General features: G+C 39.6%; 1 protein-coding gene across 1 annotated transcript in view; it reads right to left on the minus strand.

Moving 5' to 3' along the window:
• The window catches only part of AFF2 (AF4/FMR2 family member 2), a 319,079-nt gene that overhangs the window by 4,010 nt on the left and 298,807 nt on the right, over positions 1–16,262 (minus strand). Inside the window, exons 14-20 of the mRNA XM_026039130.1 lie at positions 15,077–15,216; positions 14,457–14,520; positions 12,398–12,534; positions 9,267–9,338; positions 8,832–8,925; positions 5,432–5,481; positions 2,224–2,438 (exon numbers count right to left, since the gene is read on the minus strand). Of these exons, the coding sequence (XP_025894915.1) occupies positions 2,224–2,438; positions 5,432–5,481; positions 8,832–8,925; positions 9,267–9,338; positions 12,398–12,534; positions 14,457–14,520; positions 15,077–15,216 (772 nt within the window). The remainder of the gene's footprint in view (positions 1–2,223; positions 2,439–5,431; positions 5,482–8,831; positions 8,926–9,266; positions 9,339–12,397; positions 12,535–14,456; positions 14,521–15,076; positions 15,217–16,262) is intronic.

Consider the following 16,262-nt stretch of genomic DNA (forward strand, 5'->3'; position numbering starts at 1 on the left):
TTTTTTTTTTTTTCCAGAAAAGACCATTCTGATTTCCAAGGGAAAACATTCTCATTTTTTTATGACGACCTGAATACCTAAGTCCCTGGTACAGAGACCAAGCGATTTGCACATTGTTGGGATTCAGGGCTTGCACCTGTCCTGTTTGCAGCCATGGGCAAGAGGCCACAAAGCAGCAAGCCAGGCCTTGTGCACAGCAGCTCTCAGCCTGGCTGGCAAAGGTGGAGCAGAGACAGCTACAGAGTAAGGCACAAGCCCTGTCCTAGCCACTCAGATCTATGTGTTTTAAGTGATTTCAGAGATACAGGGGAAAACTGCTGCAGATTAACCATTACAGTTGGATTTCATGAAACAATACGTTATTTGTCAAATCAAAATGTCTTAAATATATCCTTATGTAAATGAAATCCATCGTGTGATATGACGAAAACCTGAAGACTACTGCAGCTGTTCTTATGTACTCCTGTTTTGTTACACCAAGCTTTTTTCAAATGGCAGTTTAAGTGTGCAATTGAAAATCTAAAATTTAATTCGGAATGAAGTGTCTTTCCAGGCAGACTGTCAAGACAGGCATGCTATAACATGTATGAACATCTGATTTCTCTCTTCGATGACTTACGAGATTATAGTTAAAAGAGATCTGAAGCATCACAAACTTTCCATTCACCATGTAAATGCTGCAGTTCGTGAAACAAGTAAAGATACGACCAAGCAGGGCACAACCCTAGATGTCTTGCTCATGTGAGAAACCCTTATTCATACATCCACAAAAACCAAGGGGACTGCTCTCCTGAATAAAGATTACTCCCATATGACTTATCTGAATAAAGGATACTCCTATATGACTTTGTAGAGTTGGGCTTATTTGACCATAAATCAAAATGAGAAAAAAGAAGAGTAGAGTGGGGAGAATTGAGAAAAAGAACTGGCATTTTGTTCCTCATCCAGCTCCAGGACTGATAACAGCCGTGCCTGGGTACATTTTCTGTCTGCTGGCTGAATGCCTGAGCTATTTTGATTCAACATCAGGCAGAACATTTAACAACTCCGCAACACACAGGGCTAATTACAAGATTATTGTCATCTCATTCTCCTATTGGAGCATTCTTTTGCATTCCTGCTATAACGTTCTGCAGTACATTTGACAGGGAATCACTTTCGCATTTTGTGAAAATGGATGCAACTATGGAAAAAATCCAAAATGACTGCACTGCTACTAAATTAATGAATGTGAACAAAGACAAGAAGCAGTGGGGAGGACTGGACAGAACTTCTATTATTGTTCCTCGTCCAGGGATAGATCATTATGACCTACCATTCAGACATAAAATCCTATAAATCTCAAACATGGTTCCTCTAAATCAGTGGAAATTTGCCACTGACATTAATGGGAGTAAGATCAAACTGCACGTTTGTCGGGAGGAGTCAGCCATCTAAAGTTTCAGTATAATTTAAGAGAATGAACCAATTCACAGAGACTATTTCCCAATTAAGCTCTGCACCTCCAGTATCAAAGAAAGCTTTGTCGATGATTTGTGCAAGTCCAAACTGGAATCTGAATAATTATATTACTGTGGGGGCAGTTCACAGCTGGCCAGCAATAGGGCAGATCTCTCCTTTAGTCACATCCCTGCAACTCCACTATAGTCCCTATAACCCAGTCACAAACCACTTGCTAAAACTCCTTGGAACAACTATGGTAAGGACTTAGTTTTGCTGTTTGAAAGAAATACATGGATTTGCAGTCCAATCTTAGGACAGCCAAGGCTGTGCTTTTCAGTGGACATGTCATAATCAGATTCTCTGCAAAAACTTAACATCTAATGTTTGCTTATTACCCTAAACAGCATTTAAATAGTCTTAAACTGGATGACAGAGCAGTCTGGAAATAACCTCTGGGCTCCAAGAGAAGCTGAAACTGAGAATGAATTTGCAGACACAAAAGCCCTCCTCACGTGGGGCTCGTGCCTGCTAAATTATTTGTCAGCTGCTCCGATAACCCTGCGTTCAGCGTGTTACACATATCTCCCCCTGTGCTTGACAAGGGAAGATTTAAGTTGGCTACTGTGGCCAGCGAGCAGATTTGCTCTGTTTGCTCAAGCTGTCACAGCTCTGCTCTTTGACAGGGCAGTTGTAGGTTCAATTCCCAACAATTTCTATTAGGACAAAGGAAACCAAACAGTGACAAGTGAAAGGGGACAAGGCCGCGGTGGCGCGAGGCACCTTTGTTCTCCTTAGTGAGCTTATCAGCCATGTCCCAGTGCTCGTAGCTCCGCAGGACGTTGTTGGTGATGTTGACGTGGCTGGCGGCCATGTGGTGGATGCGCTGAGGGATGGTGATGGTCCCCGCCGAGGAGGAGCCGSCGGCGCCCGCGCTGCTCCCGGCAGAGCTGGCGGGGGACGGGCTGAGGGACATGGGCGACGGCGTTTCTGTGCTCCTGGAGAGGAGAACGCAGAGTTAGCCCCACTCGAGCACACTGCCTGCCCTCAGCTCGCCAACAACTCAGCTCCGCGCCCCAGCGGGAGGAGAACGTTGGCGGTTGCATCTCCTGGGTTCACGAGAGGGCAGCTTATAAACTGGGGCTGACTGAAAAGGAGATTTAATTCTCCCTACAAACGAACCTCTTATTAAAAAAAAAAATATATATATATATATATCATACAAATAGAGCAGTCTTTCAGAGAAAGAAGTATCTCATAGCTGTAATGATTTTTCTACCTGCTGCCAGAAGCTGCTATGGCAGTTAGAAAACACTCAATGTGCAATATTGGCTTATTATCAAAGCATTTTATGGAAACCACAATGACAGTTTGCTCCAAATACAGTCACCACAATAAGCAAAGTGGAAGTCTTAAAAGCACCCTGCAGAGCAGTATTAGGAGCTGAGGGTACTGTAGGATTATGAATATCTCTATAGGATTCTTTAAGACTGGCTATGGAGATTTGTTTCTAATTGCCTAAACTTCATCTGCACAGCTTTGTACACAGCCATGTTTTAAGTTACCTACTTAGTGCAGCACTAATGTTCTAATATAGATTTTCTTTTAATTCTAATACCAGCAATCAGGAATCACCTGCTGGCTGCAGGCAGTGTGGAGGTCAGCAGAGCAATCTCGCATGTTCGGAGCTGCGCGGTGCTGAACGGGCACATACAGCTGCTCTCTTTGAAAACTGGTTTCAGCAAACAAGATTATGGGCTCCAAAAATCTCTCGCTTGCCCTCATTTGGAACTGCTTGCCTAAACAAGTGCATTCAATTGGCTGTAAAATACACTTGGGCCAAGCTGCTCCCTGTGCTCTCTGCAGGAAGCAGAGATGCCCAAACTCCTTGGGCGAGAATGCCTAGACCCTTCCCAAGAGGGGCAGTCGCTGATGCCCTGTGCTGGACAGCAGCCCAGAGCTCACCAGTCTCATCAGGGACCTCACCCTGTGCTGGACAACAGCTCACCAGTCTCATGAGGGGCCCCATACAAGCCCCAGCGTGGAAAGACTTTGTGGTCACGGTCACGTCACAGACGTGACGCGTGGGAGCAGAGCTGTGAGGTGCAGGTGCCGTACGACAAGAATCCTGCCTGCCCTGCCAYAGCCCTGCACTCGAGCACATCTCTGACCCCAGCCTTTGCTGCACATTTTCCAACTGTTTCCCTGCTATTCTCTGTGCTCAACAACAGGCTCCTCAAGATGAGATACATCCTTTTTCCAGAGCTAAAGACCCAAGTTAGTTCAGATGCTAGGACCTTTTTACAYGGTGTACATGTTAGAATTTAAGCATATCTCATGGCACAAACATTTTATTTTTAAGTCACAGAACATCCTGGTTGCTTGGCACGCCACAGGCTCTTTATTGCACAGAAGAGCTGAGCTATACTTGATTAGGCCTGGGAGCAGTTAAAATCATAAAGTATCTGAGGGGACTAGGAGTATTTTGTTAGAGCCACTTACAACAAGCTGACGCACTTCTGCCAAATAAAGCACATTGTTCATTGGATTTACCCTGTTGTGCACAGCCATTATTACTGTGGCGAGTCTATTAAATCTCTCTATTTTGTGCTTTCTGTCGCTAGAGGTGGGAAACATTTCTGTAATGAAACCAAGGAAAATTTGTTTCATTGCCAGCCTGGAACTCAGGCCAACTTCATAGAGGTTCACAACCCTTTCAAACAAAAGTGGCCAGAAATTCCAGTAAGCCTAGATGATATTTTTGATGATTTGAGATCTTGAGCCAGACGACGCTTCATAGCGATGGCTAAGTTTTGCTTTGTTCAGAAAAGATTTGAGAATATCCTGCTGTTGCTCCACCCTGAACCAGATTTTCTGTCTCCACTGGGGCCATACCCTGGTGATGTTTGGTCTTTTCTCTGTGATGTGACTTCTTTTACCATCTGCTGTGAATTTACAGGGGAGTATGAGCAAACTCTAGACCCCCTAGCCCTGGGGACCACAGCACATGTGTTCCATTCTCCAGCATCAGCCTCACAACCATCCTTGAGGCCACCACGACACGACACACCTGAAGGGTATGTCAATCCTCTGAGTCAGGTGCAGAGGTTCTGGGTCTCCACACAGAGACAACAGAAGGCCTAGGTATGAGCTGTGTCTTTGCATGCAGATCAATAGGTGTCATGATAATATTAGGACAGGAAAGTCCTTCTGCTTTGTTTTACCTGTTTGTGTGGCCAGAAGAAAGGATCAAGAACGGTATGTGTTAGATGGCAATAAATGTGGTCAGACAGGAGGGAGGCTGCAGGGGCAACTCACACCATGGAAAGCAGCTCGTAATTAGAGTCCTCCAATTTTGTAGTCGAGGTGAGGGTGTTTTAACATTAGTATAAAGCCTCTGATAATTGTTTGACTAAGTGCCTTCACATTTTCACCACTATTACGCCTCCAGTTTTATTAAACTGCACTTACCATATATCAATGAAATATTCATTGGTCTTTCATTACTGAACGAATCATTGAAAAATCATTGCAATGAAGGTTGCAACTTTACTTTGGCTTCCTGAAATGACATGGTACTTGCTAGCTAATTAACAGATATTTTTACGGCCTTCATTTGGCCTGAGATGGAAACTGTCAGAGAATTCAGCGTAGACCCACCAGAGTCTGATTTCAGCCATGGGGTCCCTGCATAAGGACAAGGTGTGTTTCGATTCTTCTTTCCCACTCCCAAGACAAACAGCCCCCACATTATCTAATTGAACCTGGCTGGAACCACTCACTGCTACAAGCCCAAGGCAACAACATTGACCTTGCACCCCTAAAATCAATTTGGTAGCCCAAAGGAAGATTTTCACCTGCTCCCTAACTGACACATACCTGTAGCCACTCCGTCATGCCCAGGCCTTTGCCTCTAGAAGCACCAAAACATTTTCACCCACCCCTTTGGTTGCTTGTTCCCAGACAGAAGCATTTGGCAGAAAATACTCACTTTCCATTGCCGCCCCAAGGTGAGGGGGCCTGCGAGGCTTTTGAAGAGTTCTGCAAGTATAAAACCAAAGGGTAAATAAAGGAGATGCAAGTCAAATAGAGAATACATGAATGCTGCCTACGCAAGGCTCAACACTCCCTGTTTCAGCTCCAAAAGCTGCAGCAGGTGCAGCAGAGTAGCCCAGCACTAGAGTCTCCTAGCAGCATGACTGATGGGCAATTGGTAGGTTCCAATCAGTTGCAAGAAAGTCGCTAGATAAAGGAGAGAATACAGCAAAGCCCCAGCAAAAGCAGACATGTTTTACAAAGAAGTGCTTTAATTACACTTCTTTAAATTTTATGCTATATTTTTATTTTACTATTTAATGTTCTCCAGAGTGCAAATGGCTTTCCAACTTCATGGAGACTCATCAATGATGCCTTAAGAAATGCAATCCTCCCAAGTTGCCTGGAAAGGTGACTTGCAATTGTGATAGCAGGAGAAATAAAACTTCCTGTAAGGATCTGCCTAAGTCTTCTTTTCTATTTTATTTGCACAAAAAGACTCTCCTTACCTGCTTACTCATTCTACCTTTCACTCCTGTGTATCACCTTGTCTAGGCTTCTACAAAAAGACTGCTCACCAATGAAAAGGCCTAGTTTTTTTTCAGTCTTGCTCAGCCTAGATGTTACTTTATTTGCTGACAGTTTCCATAAAAGATAGTAGCATCTGGCTTGAAGCTGTCTATGGGTCCTTTCTGAAATGAATCAGTGYGAGCTCTACTGCAAAGACATCAGCATGTACAGTAAAAATTGAATCTAATGTTATAATTTCTCTGCAAAGTATTATTGTTATTATTACTACATAATTCCTTTGACTAGTGTAATTGATGTTTTAGCATGTACAGCACAGAGATTCAGTGGAATACAGAGAGGTTAAGTGCATGGCCCAAGGTCACGTAGCCAACTCAAGGAGTAGAACCCTACAACCCTTGATGGTATCACATAGCTAAAATTGCTAGACACTATCGACCCAAGCAGAAAATTAGAACAGTGGTCTTGCTCATACGTTCCTCTGGCACGTCACTCTATTTCATCAAAGTGAGCATAAACTTTTGGAGCAGACCCCAGGTGTGTTTTAGGTTTTTGTTAACATATTGATATGCAAGAAACAAGATGGTCTTAAAAGTCTGTAGGGATGAAAAAGGAGTTTGAAGTAGGCTCACACTGTTCCAGAGAGTCTGGGGACAGTATCTGAAGACTAGATCTTCGCTGGACTGTGAGCCTTTTTTTATGATTTTTTTTCCCAAAGTCAAATTGACAACATATTTTTAATGAATAAAAATCTTCCTCGAATTTATAAGTCAAGTGAAGCAAGAGATGTCATTTTTGCTGATTTTACAAAATTTAGACATTTATCTTTGTTGCTATATTTATGCCAAGTTGACATGAAATTTCAAAGCTATTTTTYATGATCCAAAAGGTTAGTTTTTATTGTGAAATGTCAAAAATACCAAATTGAAACTTGGAAATTAATCAAAACCAGGCATGACCCATGTGTGGTTTCAATTTGGAGTAAGTGGCATTTGTGAGGAAAAACATGAAAAACAATTATACTGAAAGATTCCTCCCTCTCTCTTGAAAACAGTAGGTTGCCTTTCAAAGTTGAAATTGTGCAAAACGTTGAATGCTAGCTCTATTAAAATAGTTAATCCATTTCTTTTATATGCAGATTCTTGCTAGTGAACACAGAGAACATTCTGCAGCAACAGAAAACTAATATTCAGTTAATAGTTCCTATTCTTTTCTTCCCCCACCCTGTGCATTTACTACAAAGAGATCTGGAACATGTAATCCATATACACAAATAGCATTTCTAGTTTGTCTATTTTAGTACATTTTTTAAAATGTGCTCTTTTTTCATTTACATTAAAACACATTTTTGGTGAAGAAACAGGAAAATGGTGTTATGTGGGAGCAGTAATATGYTCTTCATTACATGTGATATGTTCTCTCCTTTACACAGCTTCAGAGAGAAAAGTGGCTTTAATGGAAGAGAGAATCATATCCCAACTTTTTTTGTTTCTTTTTTTTTAAGATATTTTAAAGAAATTATTACGTTCTGTGTGCTTTATCAGATGGTTTGCCTAATAGTCATTTTTATAAGAGACTACTTGCATTCATCCTGGATTAGATTTGAAGCGAAGAAGTTGTATGAAAATGCTGACACTATTAATGTGTCCACCTCAAGTTAGATTTTTTCCCTTGTGCAAAACCCTGACAGAAAACCTACTGAAGCCAGATACTMCTGATGCCTTCAGAAAACCTTCAATTTAAGGAGAAGACTAGCAGTAATGTTACTTGGATACATACACAGTTACATACTCACACACATAAACACAGAGAAGTGAGATCAAGGCTGATGTGGATCGCTAGCAAGATAGTATCAGAGATTCACAAAAGAACAACTATTTTACTACTATTTTTCWTGATAATATATATAAAAATTAAGCATTAAAGGCTTTACAGTTCTCTATTCAGATACATCAAAGTCTGGACCAAACTCAAAAGAGGCTGAAAAAAAAATAAGAAAAGCCTCTGCCAGGCTCACAAGCCAGTATAATTATATAATTATAGAATAATAAGTAGTAATCAACCGTAAGAATTGATGCATGATTCAAACACAGCGCTAATTTGTATAATCCAAATATCAAAACCATGGAAAGATGAAGAAAGGTTAGGTTTCTCTCAATTTAGGAACAGCATGTGATGTTCTTGAAGTAAGGTAAATGGCATTTGACAAGGTAAAGCAAAACATCACCTTGCTCTCACACTCAGCTGATCTCCACTCATTTTAAGGTAAACTTTCAAAATGTAGATGAGGCAATTTAAGTTCCACAGAAATAAGAGAGCACTAAAGGCTGCTCCTCTTGAGCCTAGGTCACAAGGTACTAGACTGCTACACTGGAGATAAGTGAACTCTACTGAAGAAGAAATCTCTCAATGAATCTGTAATAAGCTCTAGGAAGTTTAGCTGAATTTAAAAACCTAAATTTAACTAACTAACTAGAGGCTAAATATCTGCTTTATTTTGGTTTGCTTGGGGTCAGTTCATAATCACTTGCACATTGAAATCCTGAAAGAATCAGGATTTCCTTTACAGAAACTTGCATAAACATTACATGGCATTGCGAATAATGTTATTTTAGTAGAGTTACTGAGTATGGCTTTTTGAATCAAGTGGCTAATCCAAAAATCCCCAATTCACTTCCRTCCCCACCCCCTTACAGCCATTCTGCCCACATTTCCCAGGGGTCAAGTTAAATGTAGGGGCTTCAAGTCATGCAGTTACACTTGCGACAGCCCTCAGTGCTGGTATGAATTTCATTTTGCAGCAATAAATTAAACGGAATAAAGATTACCTTAAAATATTCCATCAGAGATCTGGAGTACTTCATAGCATGGTCCTTCTTTAGTTTAAACATTCTCAAGTAGAGAAGTGATAAGCATCGGTAGCTGTGGTAATTAGGAAAGGATTATGTTAATTCCATTGCTCAATGAAACCTATAAGGCTGACCTATATTTTGCAGTTTCTATTCTGAGGTTAGACTGTGAAACATAAGAAAGTGGAGAATTTCTTCTAATAAAAATGGTCAGAAGCATTAATAAACCATCTTGATAAGGGTATAAATTAGAAGAATAAATGTTTAGTCAACTGCTGAAGAACTCATTAGTTATCCTTTAACAGTTTAATGGAAAACAAGAATAATGACCTTCTGTAAGCTGCTTAAGTAATTCAGCACATCAAAAGCCCTCCTTAAGTTTTTAGCTGCTTCTCTCGTTGCAATGGGACTCACCATAAAACTGCTAGTTTCTTGTCCCCTTCTGTGGCAGAAGAGCCTGTGAAATTCTTGAGTCTCATTGCATACCTTGTCAGAAAGATAAGGAGAGAAAAAAATTGTGAGTTAAGGTGTTTCCAAGAGAATCTGACACTGAGAAATAACAGTCACATATAGATACACCTCTCCAAGCGCAACAGTTAATGATCACRTTGTTCCATAACGATGAGAACAAYGCAAGATTCAATAGAAAGTATCATTTAAAATCTGGAGGACTAAAGCAAATCATCAAACCATCTTCTGGGCCAATAAGATGAACCATTTCTGAAGACATTAAAGATTGTCACAACCAGCCATCCAAGTTGGGTCTAGCAACCTCTGCGATGAGTGTTGGAAGACACATAAGATCTCAGCCCTGTCTGTATTGAAGAGTAATATGTAATGAGGTTTAAATATAATACTTTGAGTTTGAGTAATACCTTCAAAATCCTTCTCATAAATGCTTCTTCAAAGCTTTTAAAATGTTTTATATAGAAAATGGGTTTAAACACAGGAAAGGTCATGTTCGCAGCTTTTTAAGTTCTTAGGTCCATTAATTTGTGAGGCTTGTATACTTTGTCTTCCCTCTCTATTTAATTGCTGCTGTCCAGCATTTGGGTGATCAAAGATTGAGTATTCCTGTCTCTTTTTTCTCTTTAACTGAGCACACTCCATTCCATGCATTTAGTCTCCTGAAAATCAATTCATCGCATAAAATCATTGTTCTGAGCCTTAATGCAATTTCACAGGTACTTGTGTTAGAATAAGTAATAGGGTTCACTGTTGCATAAGAAAGTTTTAAGGTATCCAGGCAGCCTTGATGAGTTCTCATTTGCAAGGAGGTAATGGAGTGCAGGCAGGCTGTGCTGTTCTTGCACTGCCTTCACCCCACCATCCCCATCATCAGTTCTGAGTACAACATCTGATGATGCACTTCTGCTTCCACCTCACCTGCTCTTTGTTATTATTGTCCCAGTCATACCGAGTGAATCCCAAACACAGAACTGTAGGTCTTGTTGGGACTTGCAGCATCAGGTTAGAGAGCTCTAGTGCTAGAGGCAACCTCAACACATCTGGCAGTCAGTCAGATCCCTGATATTCTCAGTCTCTCTGATGCTCCACTTGCTTTCACAAATAGGTGTCTGAGGGCAGCCATAGATAAGGGAAGAGGGGAAATGGGGCCTCTAAAAGAGGGAATAGGGAAAGTGAGAAAAAATTCTCCATATCCTACAATGATAACCTATGTTAATATTAGCAGTCACAGTAAGAAAGGCTGTGCATGACTGAAGGCTTAATTTGTGCATTCAGCAGTCTCTGCAGCCTGCAGGAACTGGTTATTAGTCCAAGGAGTTTACTGAATCCACACCAGCCTACTACTTACCTAGACATTTGCTATTTTGTTTGTGTCTGATGACTGACAGCAATTACATAGACAAAYTGGTCTCTCACTGGTTACCTATGAGATGCTGAACACATGATTTTGTAAATGAAGCTCTACTTTAAGCCCTTAGATGGTAAGTGGTGGAATGAATCTCACCTGACTTCAGCTATTTAGAAATAGGACATCTATCCTGAAGTCACCCAGATTTCTTTACTGCCTGAATTTCTGAAAAGACAGGCTGCTGGACAGAAGGTCAAAATTATCCACCTTTGTTTTGTGCTTTTCTAAACTAAATACATAAATAAACAGTGGTTCCTTATGAAGGAACGCTCATTTATTTAAAGAAGAAAGTTCCTGCAATCTACCCCACCATATGGCTGTGCTTGTGTAGCTCAGCGCAGAGAGCAGGGAGTTATCCGCTGTGACGCCGCAGGAATTTCAGCACGGAGCAGCACAGACAGTGCCCTCCTGTTCATAATCCTGCTGCTCTTGAGGGCTTAACTTAGATCCTAAATGTTGAGTGAGCATCATTTTCATTGAGTAATCTCTTTAGTCTTTTGCCTTCTCTTTAACAAGTGTAGAATATAAACACATGTTTTTAAATATTTAACAGGCATATTATTTATCTGAGAGTAAGAGCTTCTTAAGATCTGATACATTTTATTATGTAAATACCTACTTACTCAAAATGTAAAACATGCATTATTTTTGACAGTCTCTTAATGCTAATCTGGCATGTTAAAATCCTTCACATAAAAAAGAAAACAAAAAACCACTCCTGTCCTATTAAAAAACAAACACTTTGGGTCTCATTCTTCTCCTGTTCTTTATCTGTAAATTGCCAGCAATTACACTGACATTAATGGTGATATTCCCAGTGTACACTGGGGAAAGCAAAAGGAGCATCATGGTGAAGAGGAAAAATCCTGTTGTTCTACTCACAGATAAATTTAATCCTGCTTGATTTTGCTTTGATAATTTGTGTGAGTAAAGCAAACAAGCTCATTAGTTACTCAGGAGACAATCTTTTCTATGGAGCCCACATTTTCAAACAGCTCTATACAACAGAAGCAGATTTTCTGCTAGTTAGAAGCAGAGCACTAACTCAGGCATTTTTTTTTACTAAGCAAATGCTCTCTTCATCTATAATCTGGTCTAAGTGTCTTTAAAATTGCATTAAAACTAATTCAGTGGAATTCATCTGGTTCACACTCCTATAGCATTAAAAAGTACACTTTCAAAATATAATACATGCAAAAAGCTTCCTCTCTGGCTATGATCTTATGTGCCAAGTTTCGGCTTGGAACAGTTTTTTTACAGCCAAGTTATAAACCTCTAAAAACAGGGTTTGTAATAGAAATCCTGATAGACTCACTTTAATGTTTTGAATTATAAAACTACACCTTTTAAAAGACAAGTGTCATTGCCAAACAGTGAAATTACTATACTTTACTTCCACCCACTACATTTCAATTTTAATTTTATGAATATTGCAAATTATAACACTCACATTATAACCTCTAAAGGGGATAATTTATAAAAGCAGTGTCCATCAATTATAAATTTTCCATGACATTAATAAAATGGCAAGAACTAATTATGATGACTTCTGAGATGAAGATGCCTTGGACAAATCATTAATACATTGAAATGGTATTTTTTAAAACATAGCAAGTTCTAATTATGACTGAAATGAGATTATGAAAACGATCACAGAAAGGACATTAACCTGATGAGTTCCACAGTCTCCGAGTACATGGTGTATGGAGATTTAGCTTCTAATGGATCGCGCTCCATAGCGTTCCCACACTCGATGAAGGAGAGGGCAGCATCAGCATAATTCACTGCTTTGCCAAACTTCTCCAGCTGAAATAGGAATAGCACCATCAAGAAAATGCTTCAGCTTTAATTTCTAGGTAGGCAGATCATAATGCAAAGCAACACCAGCATTAAGATGAAAGCAAAGCGTGGTGGTTAAAGGTGAATGCATACAGGAATTAAAGCAAGGTCTATGTTTTTACTGGGTCTTTTCAGATAACATAAGGCCAGATGCTCGACAGAAGTAAATCAATGTACATTCACTGATGTCTGTGGATTTACACAGGCAATGAAGGGGACTCAACATGCTTAAACATGAGCTGCCTATTGCTCCCTGATGTACGAAGGAGGTTTGAATAGCGCTATGCAAGGGTCCCTGCCACTTGTCATATGTCACATTCTGTGGTGACTGTTGACAAAAAAACCCAGCAAAACTCATCATTTATGTGATGACTTAAAATGGTGAAAAAAAGAGAAAATATAGCACCGCTAAATATTTTATTTTAGTAGGATTTTATTGCAAAAGGTTTTAGCCCTGATAATGGTTGTGATTAAACTGACTTAGACATACTGATTTCTTTTTTATGTRTAATGAATATTATATATGACATTTTTATTGTAAGTATTTTATAATAGTATTTAACATTTTCAGTTTTTGATAGCTGGATGTACGGAATCTACCCATGCAGCATTTAATATAAGAAAACCAATATACTGTAAATCATTTAAAAATTTCTTTGCACATCTCTATAAAGATATTTTTGATGCATCTGCCTATGTCTTCCATTTACAAAACGGAAGCCTCTTCTTGCAGTATATTGAGTAGAATATTTAATACTGGTACACAGTAACAATATATGTGGGTTTGTGGCTGCTCCTAAGCTCTTTTCACAGCTAGCAGAGCTCTGCATTCGTAAGAGGCTGCTTCTTCTCAAGCTCTGCTCTGCACACATGAAACTTTTGCTTGTGTGATTGATCAGTATTACTTGAATGATCAAAATGAGGAATATAGTCTTCATATTTTTACTGTATTCCACCRGCTATGCCTTAGCATAAGCTACAAATTTCTTTGGTTTGAGTATTAGAAGGAAGATACCGCATGGACAAGCATGCATGTCTTAGCTGTCTTAATCTAAAGAATTGAGCGAGTCAAACAACACTAGATTTTAAATAAGCTGTTTTTTGGCACTATAGCCTGGTCTATACTCCAAAGCAAGTGACCACTAAAGGCACTTCAGGGCTGGCAACAGAATGGACAAACTGAACTAACTATGATAGAACTGTGATCTGGCAGATTTTGCAATTATTAAAAAAAAATAAAAAAATAAATAAAAAAAAATTAAAAAAGGAACACTTACAAAATTAGGTCAATTTTAAAATAATTTCAACTGAGGAGAAAAACAAAAAAATGTTTTTCCCAGCACTGAAGTCACAGCAAGACTTTTTGGAAGAAAGACTGTTGAGTTTTATTTACAAGCTAATAGCCTACAATAAAAATGAATGAACTATTTAAGAATTGATTGTTGCAAAACAACTTTTAACATGATAATGGGATAGAGGGTGACCTGCCTTGCTAGCTATCCATTACAGAATATTTCAAAACTTTTGTTTTGGGCTCAAAATGAGCATGTGGATAATTTCAAAAACATGTCGTATTTCAAGAAACCCATCTGACATCCTTCACACACAGCATGAACGTTGCTTTCTCCTAAAAGCAATGCCAGCTATTGTAAGGAGGGTAAGGAGTTTGGGGTTTTTTTGAGCATCACTTTTGAGGGAATGATGTGTGAAAGCCTAAGAGCAGCGCTCTTGGACTGTGGTGGGCACACGGGTATGGGACAAAGCCTGAAGCCCACTTCAAGCAACAGCAGGGTTCATAATTTCTGAGGCTTTAGGTGAGATATGCAATGTATGTTTTTGTACCACACAACTAAATTAAAGAAAGGTGCAAAAAAGCCTTGAAAACATACCAGTGCATCAGCTTTATGCTTCAGCTTCTTAGCCTCTTGCATGTAATAATCTGCATTGTGTAGCCTAAAGAGACAAAATTAGTTATTTCAAGTCTGTTTTCATATATTTGGACAATATTGTCTCCAGAAAGTGCTGACTCCTTCCAAGAACAATTTAGACATACACACCCACATATCTCTTTAAATCTTGTCCTGATATTAATCTGAAGCTGATAAATGCAAAGATACGATGAGTGACCAGAATGCAAAATAGCTAGCTGTGAAAACCAGCTGCCCAAGGGGCCATTAATGTATGCTGAAGAGAGAAAAAGGAAAAATAATTCAAATCAATTAAGTATAAGAAGCTTCCATTAGAGGAGCTAAGAGAAAATAATTAAAAAAGAAGAATTACCTACRATTCCAACATTTATGATCTGAAAACATTTATCAAAAGGGTCTCCATTAATCAAGGACAACAGTTCATTTGTAAAATGAAGTTGTACGTGCCACTGCACAACACTGCCTGTAAAGGTGCCCAATTCTAGCTTTATTGCAAAGATAGGCTCTCATTGCGAGCTCTGCTTGTGCCAAGATCCAAACCATACAACCCAGCTGGCACAAAGACAGCCAAGAATACTCACACATCATCAAATGTTATTTTAGGCCTTCGGGGCTCGGGGTTGCCATTGGAGAGCGCTGGCATTGCAGACCAGATGTCTGCTTCTAGATGGCTGGTGTCAAGGAGAGTGTTGGCTGTTGGTGCACTGTGGGATTCTTCCTCCTGGAGAAAAGGGCTGCTGTTATTTCTCTGTAGATCAATCAAGTGTTCACCAAAAGCAAGCAACAACACAAAGTAACATTCACACACCCAACTGCATCCTCACAAAACTCCGTTCCGCTCTCTTATATAATGAGCCTATTAATTAAATTAAATAAGTATGATTATTTTGGTGATTCCTCACCTGACCTTATTAATCCTCAGATGAAAAGTCAGCCTCGACACCACAGTGCTACTGATTCTCTAAAACAAGAGAGTATCCCTACTGATATTGTTTAAAACAAGGGTGGGGAAATCAAATGTGCAGGGGCTGGAGGGTGATTCAAGTTTACTTGAGGTAGACCATACTAATCTAATTTCTTTCCTRTATTATCACCAGATGACTCGAAGGTTTCTGAAAAGTCTACTCACATTTGAGCAAAGAATGGTTTCTTCTCCCTTTCATTAAAAGGGCAGACAGAAATATGGAAAGAAGAACTCAACATTTGTGACTTTGCATTGATTGAAGAGAGGAGCATAATAGAGCATTTAGATCAAGCTAGATCACAACCAGAGATGGAAAACTACAGCGTGAGCAAAGAACTAGGGAAAGACTTCTAATATATTTGAGTAGACAAATATATCAGACACCAGAGTAACAAACAGACCAAGGATGAATTTGACACGAGGGGAAGTGGCCCTGCTGTTCATAGAGTGTTGATTATTTGCTGACAGAGAGAGATCACTTTGGCATTGATTTCAGTTGAAGGTATGGATATTACTGCCACAGCTTGAAGTGGCACAAGGATATCAGAGAGGAACAGGAAGGAATGAATAAGGTGAAGTGATTTGTCAGGAACATTCCCACGCAACTTGTGAGTTTTACCATGACTGTGCAGGGCTAGCAACCTCTCATGAAGTGGTGAACTGTGAAAAATGGGGCTACATATCCCCTTTTTATGTGAAAGAATTTTCTTCTTGTCTGTTATTTTTGATAGTGATACTAAGATACACTTCTATTCTAAGCACTAACTAAGCACTAAAAAGGAGTTTAGGTTTCAAACTTACTA

This window comes from Nothoprocta perdicaria, unplaced genomic scaffold (assembly GCF_003342845.1).
Source record: "Nothoprocta perdicaria isolate Ctin4 unplaced genomic scaffold, notPer1 scaffold_22, whole genome shotgun sequence".
In the NCBI taxonomy this organism is placed as follows: domain Eukaryota; kingdom Metazoa; phylum Chordata; class Aves; order Tinamiformes; family Tinamidae; genus Nothoprocta; species Nothoprocta perdicaria.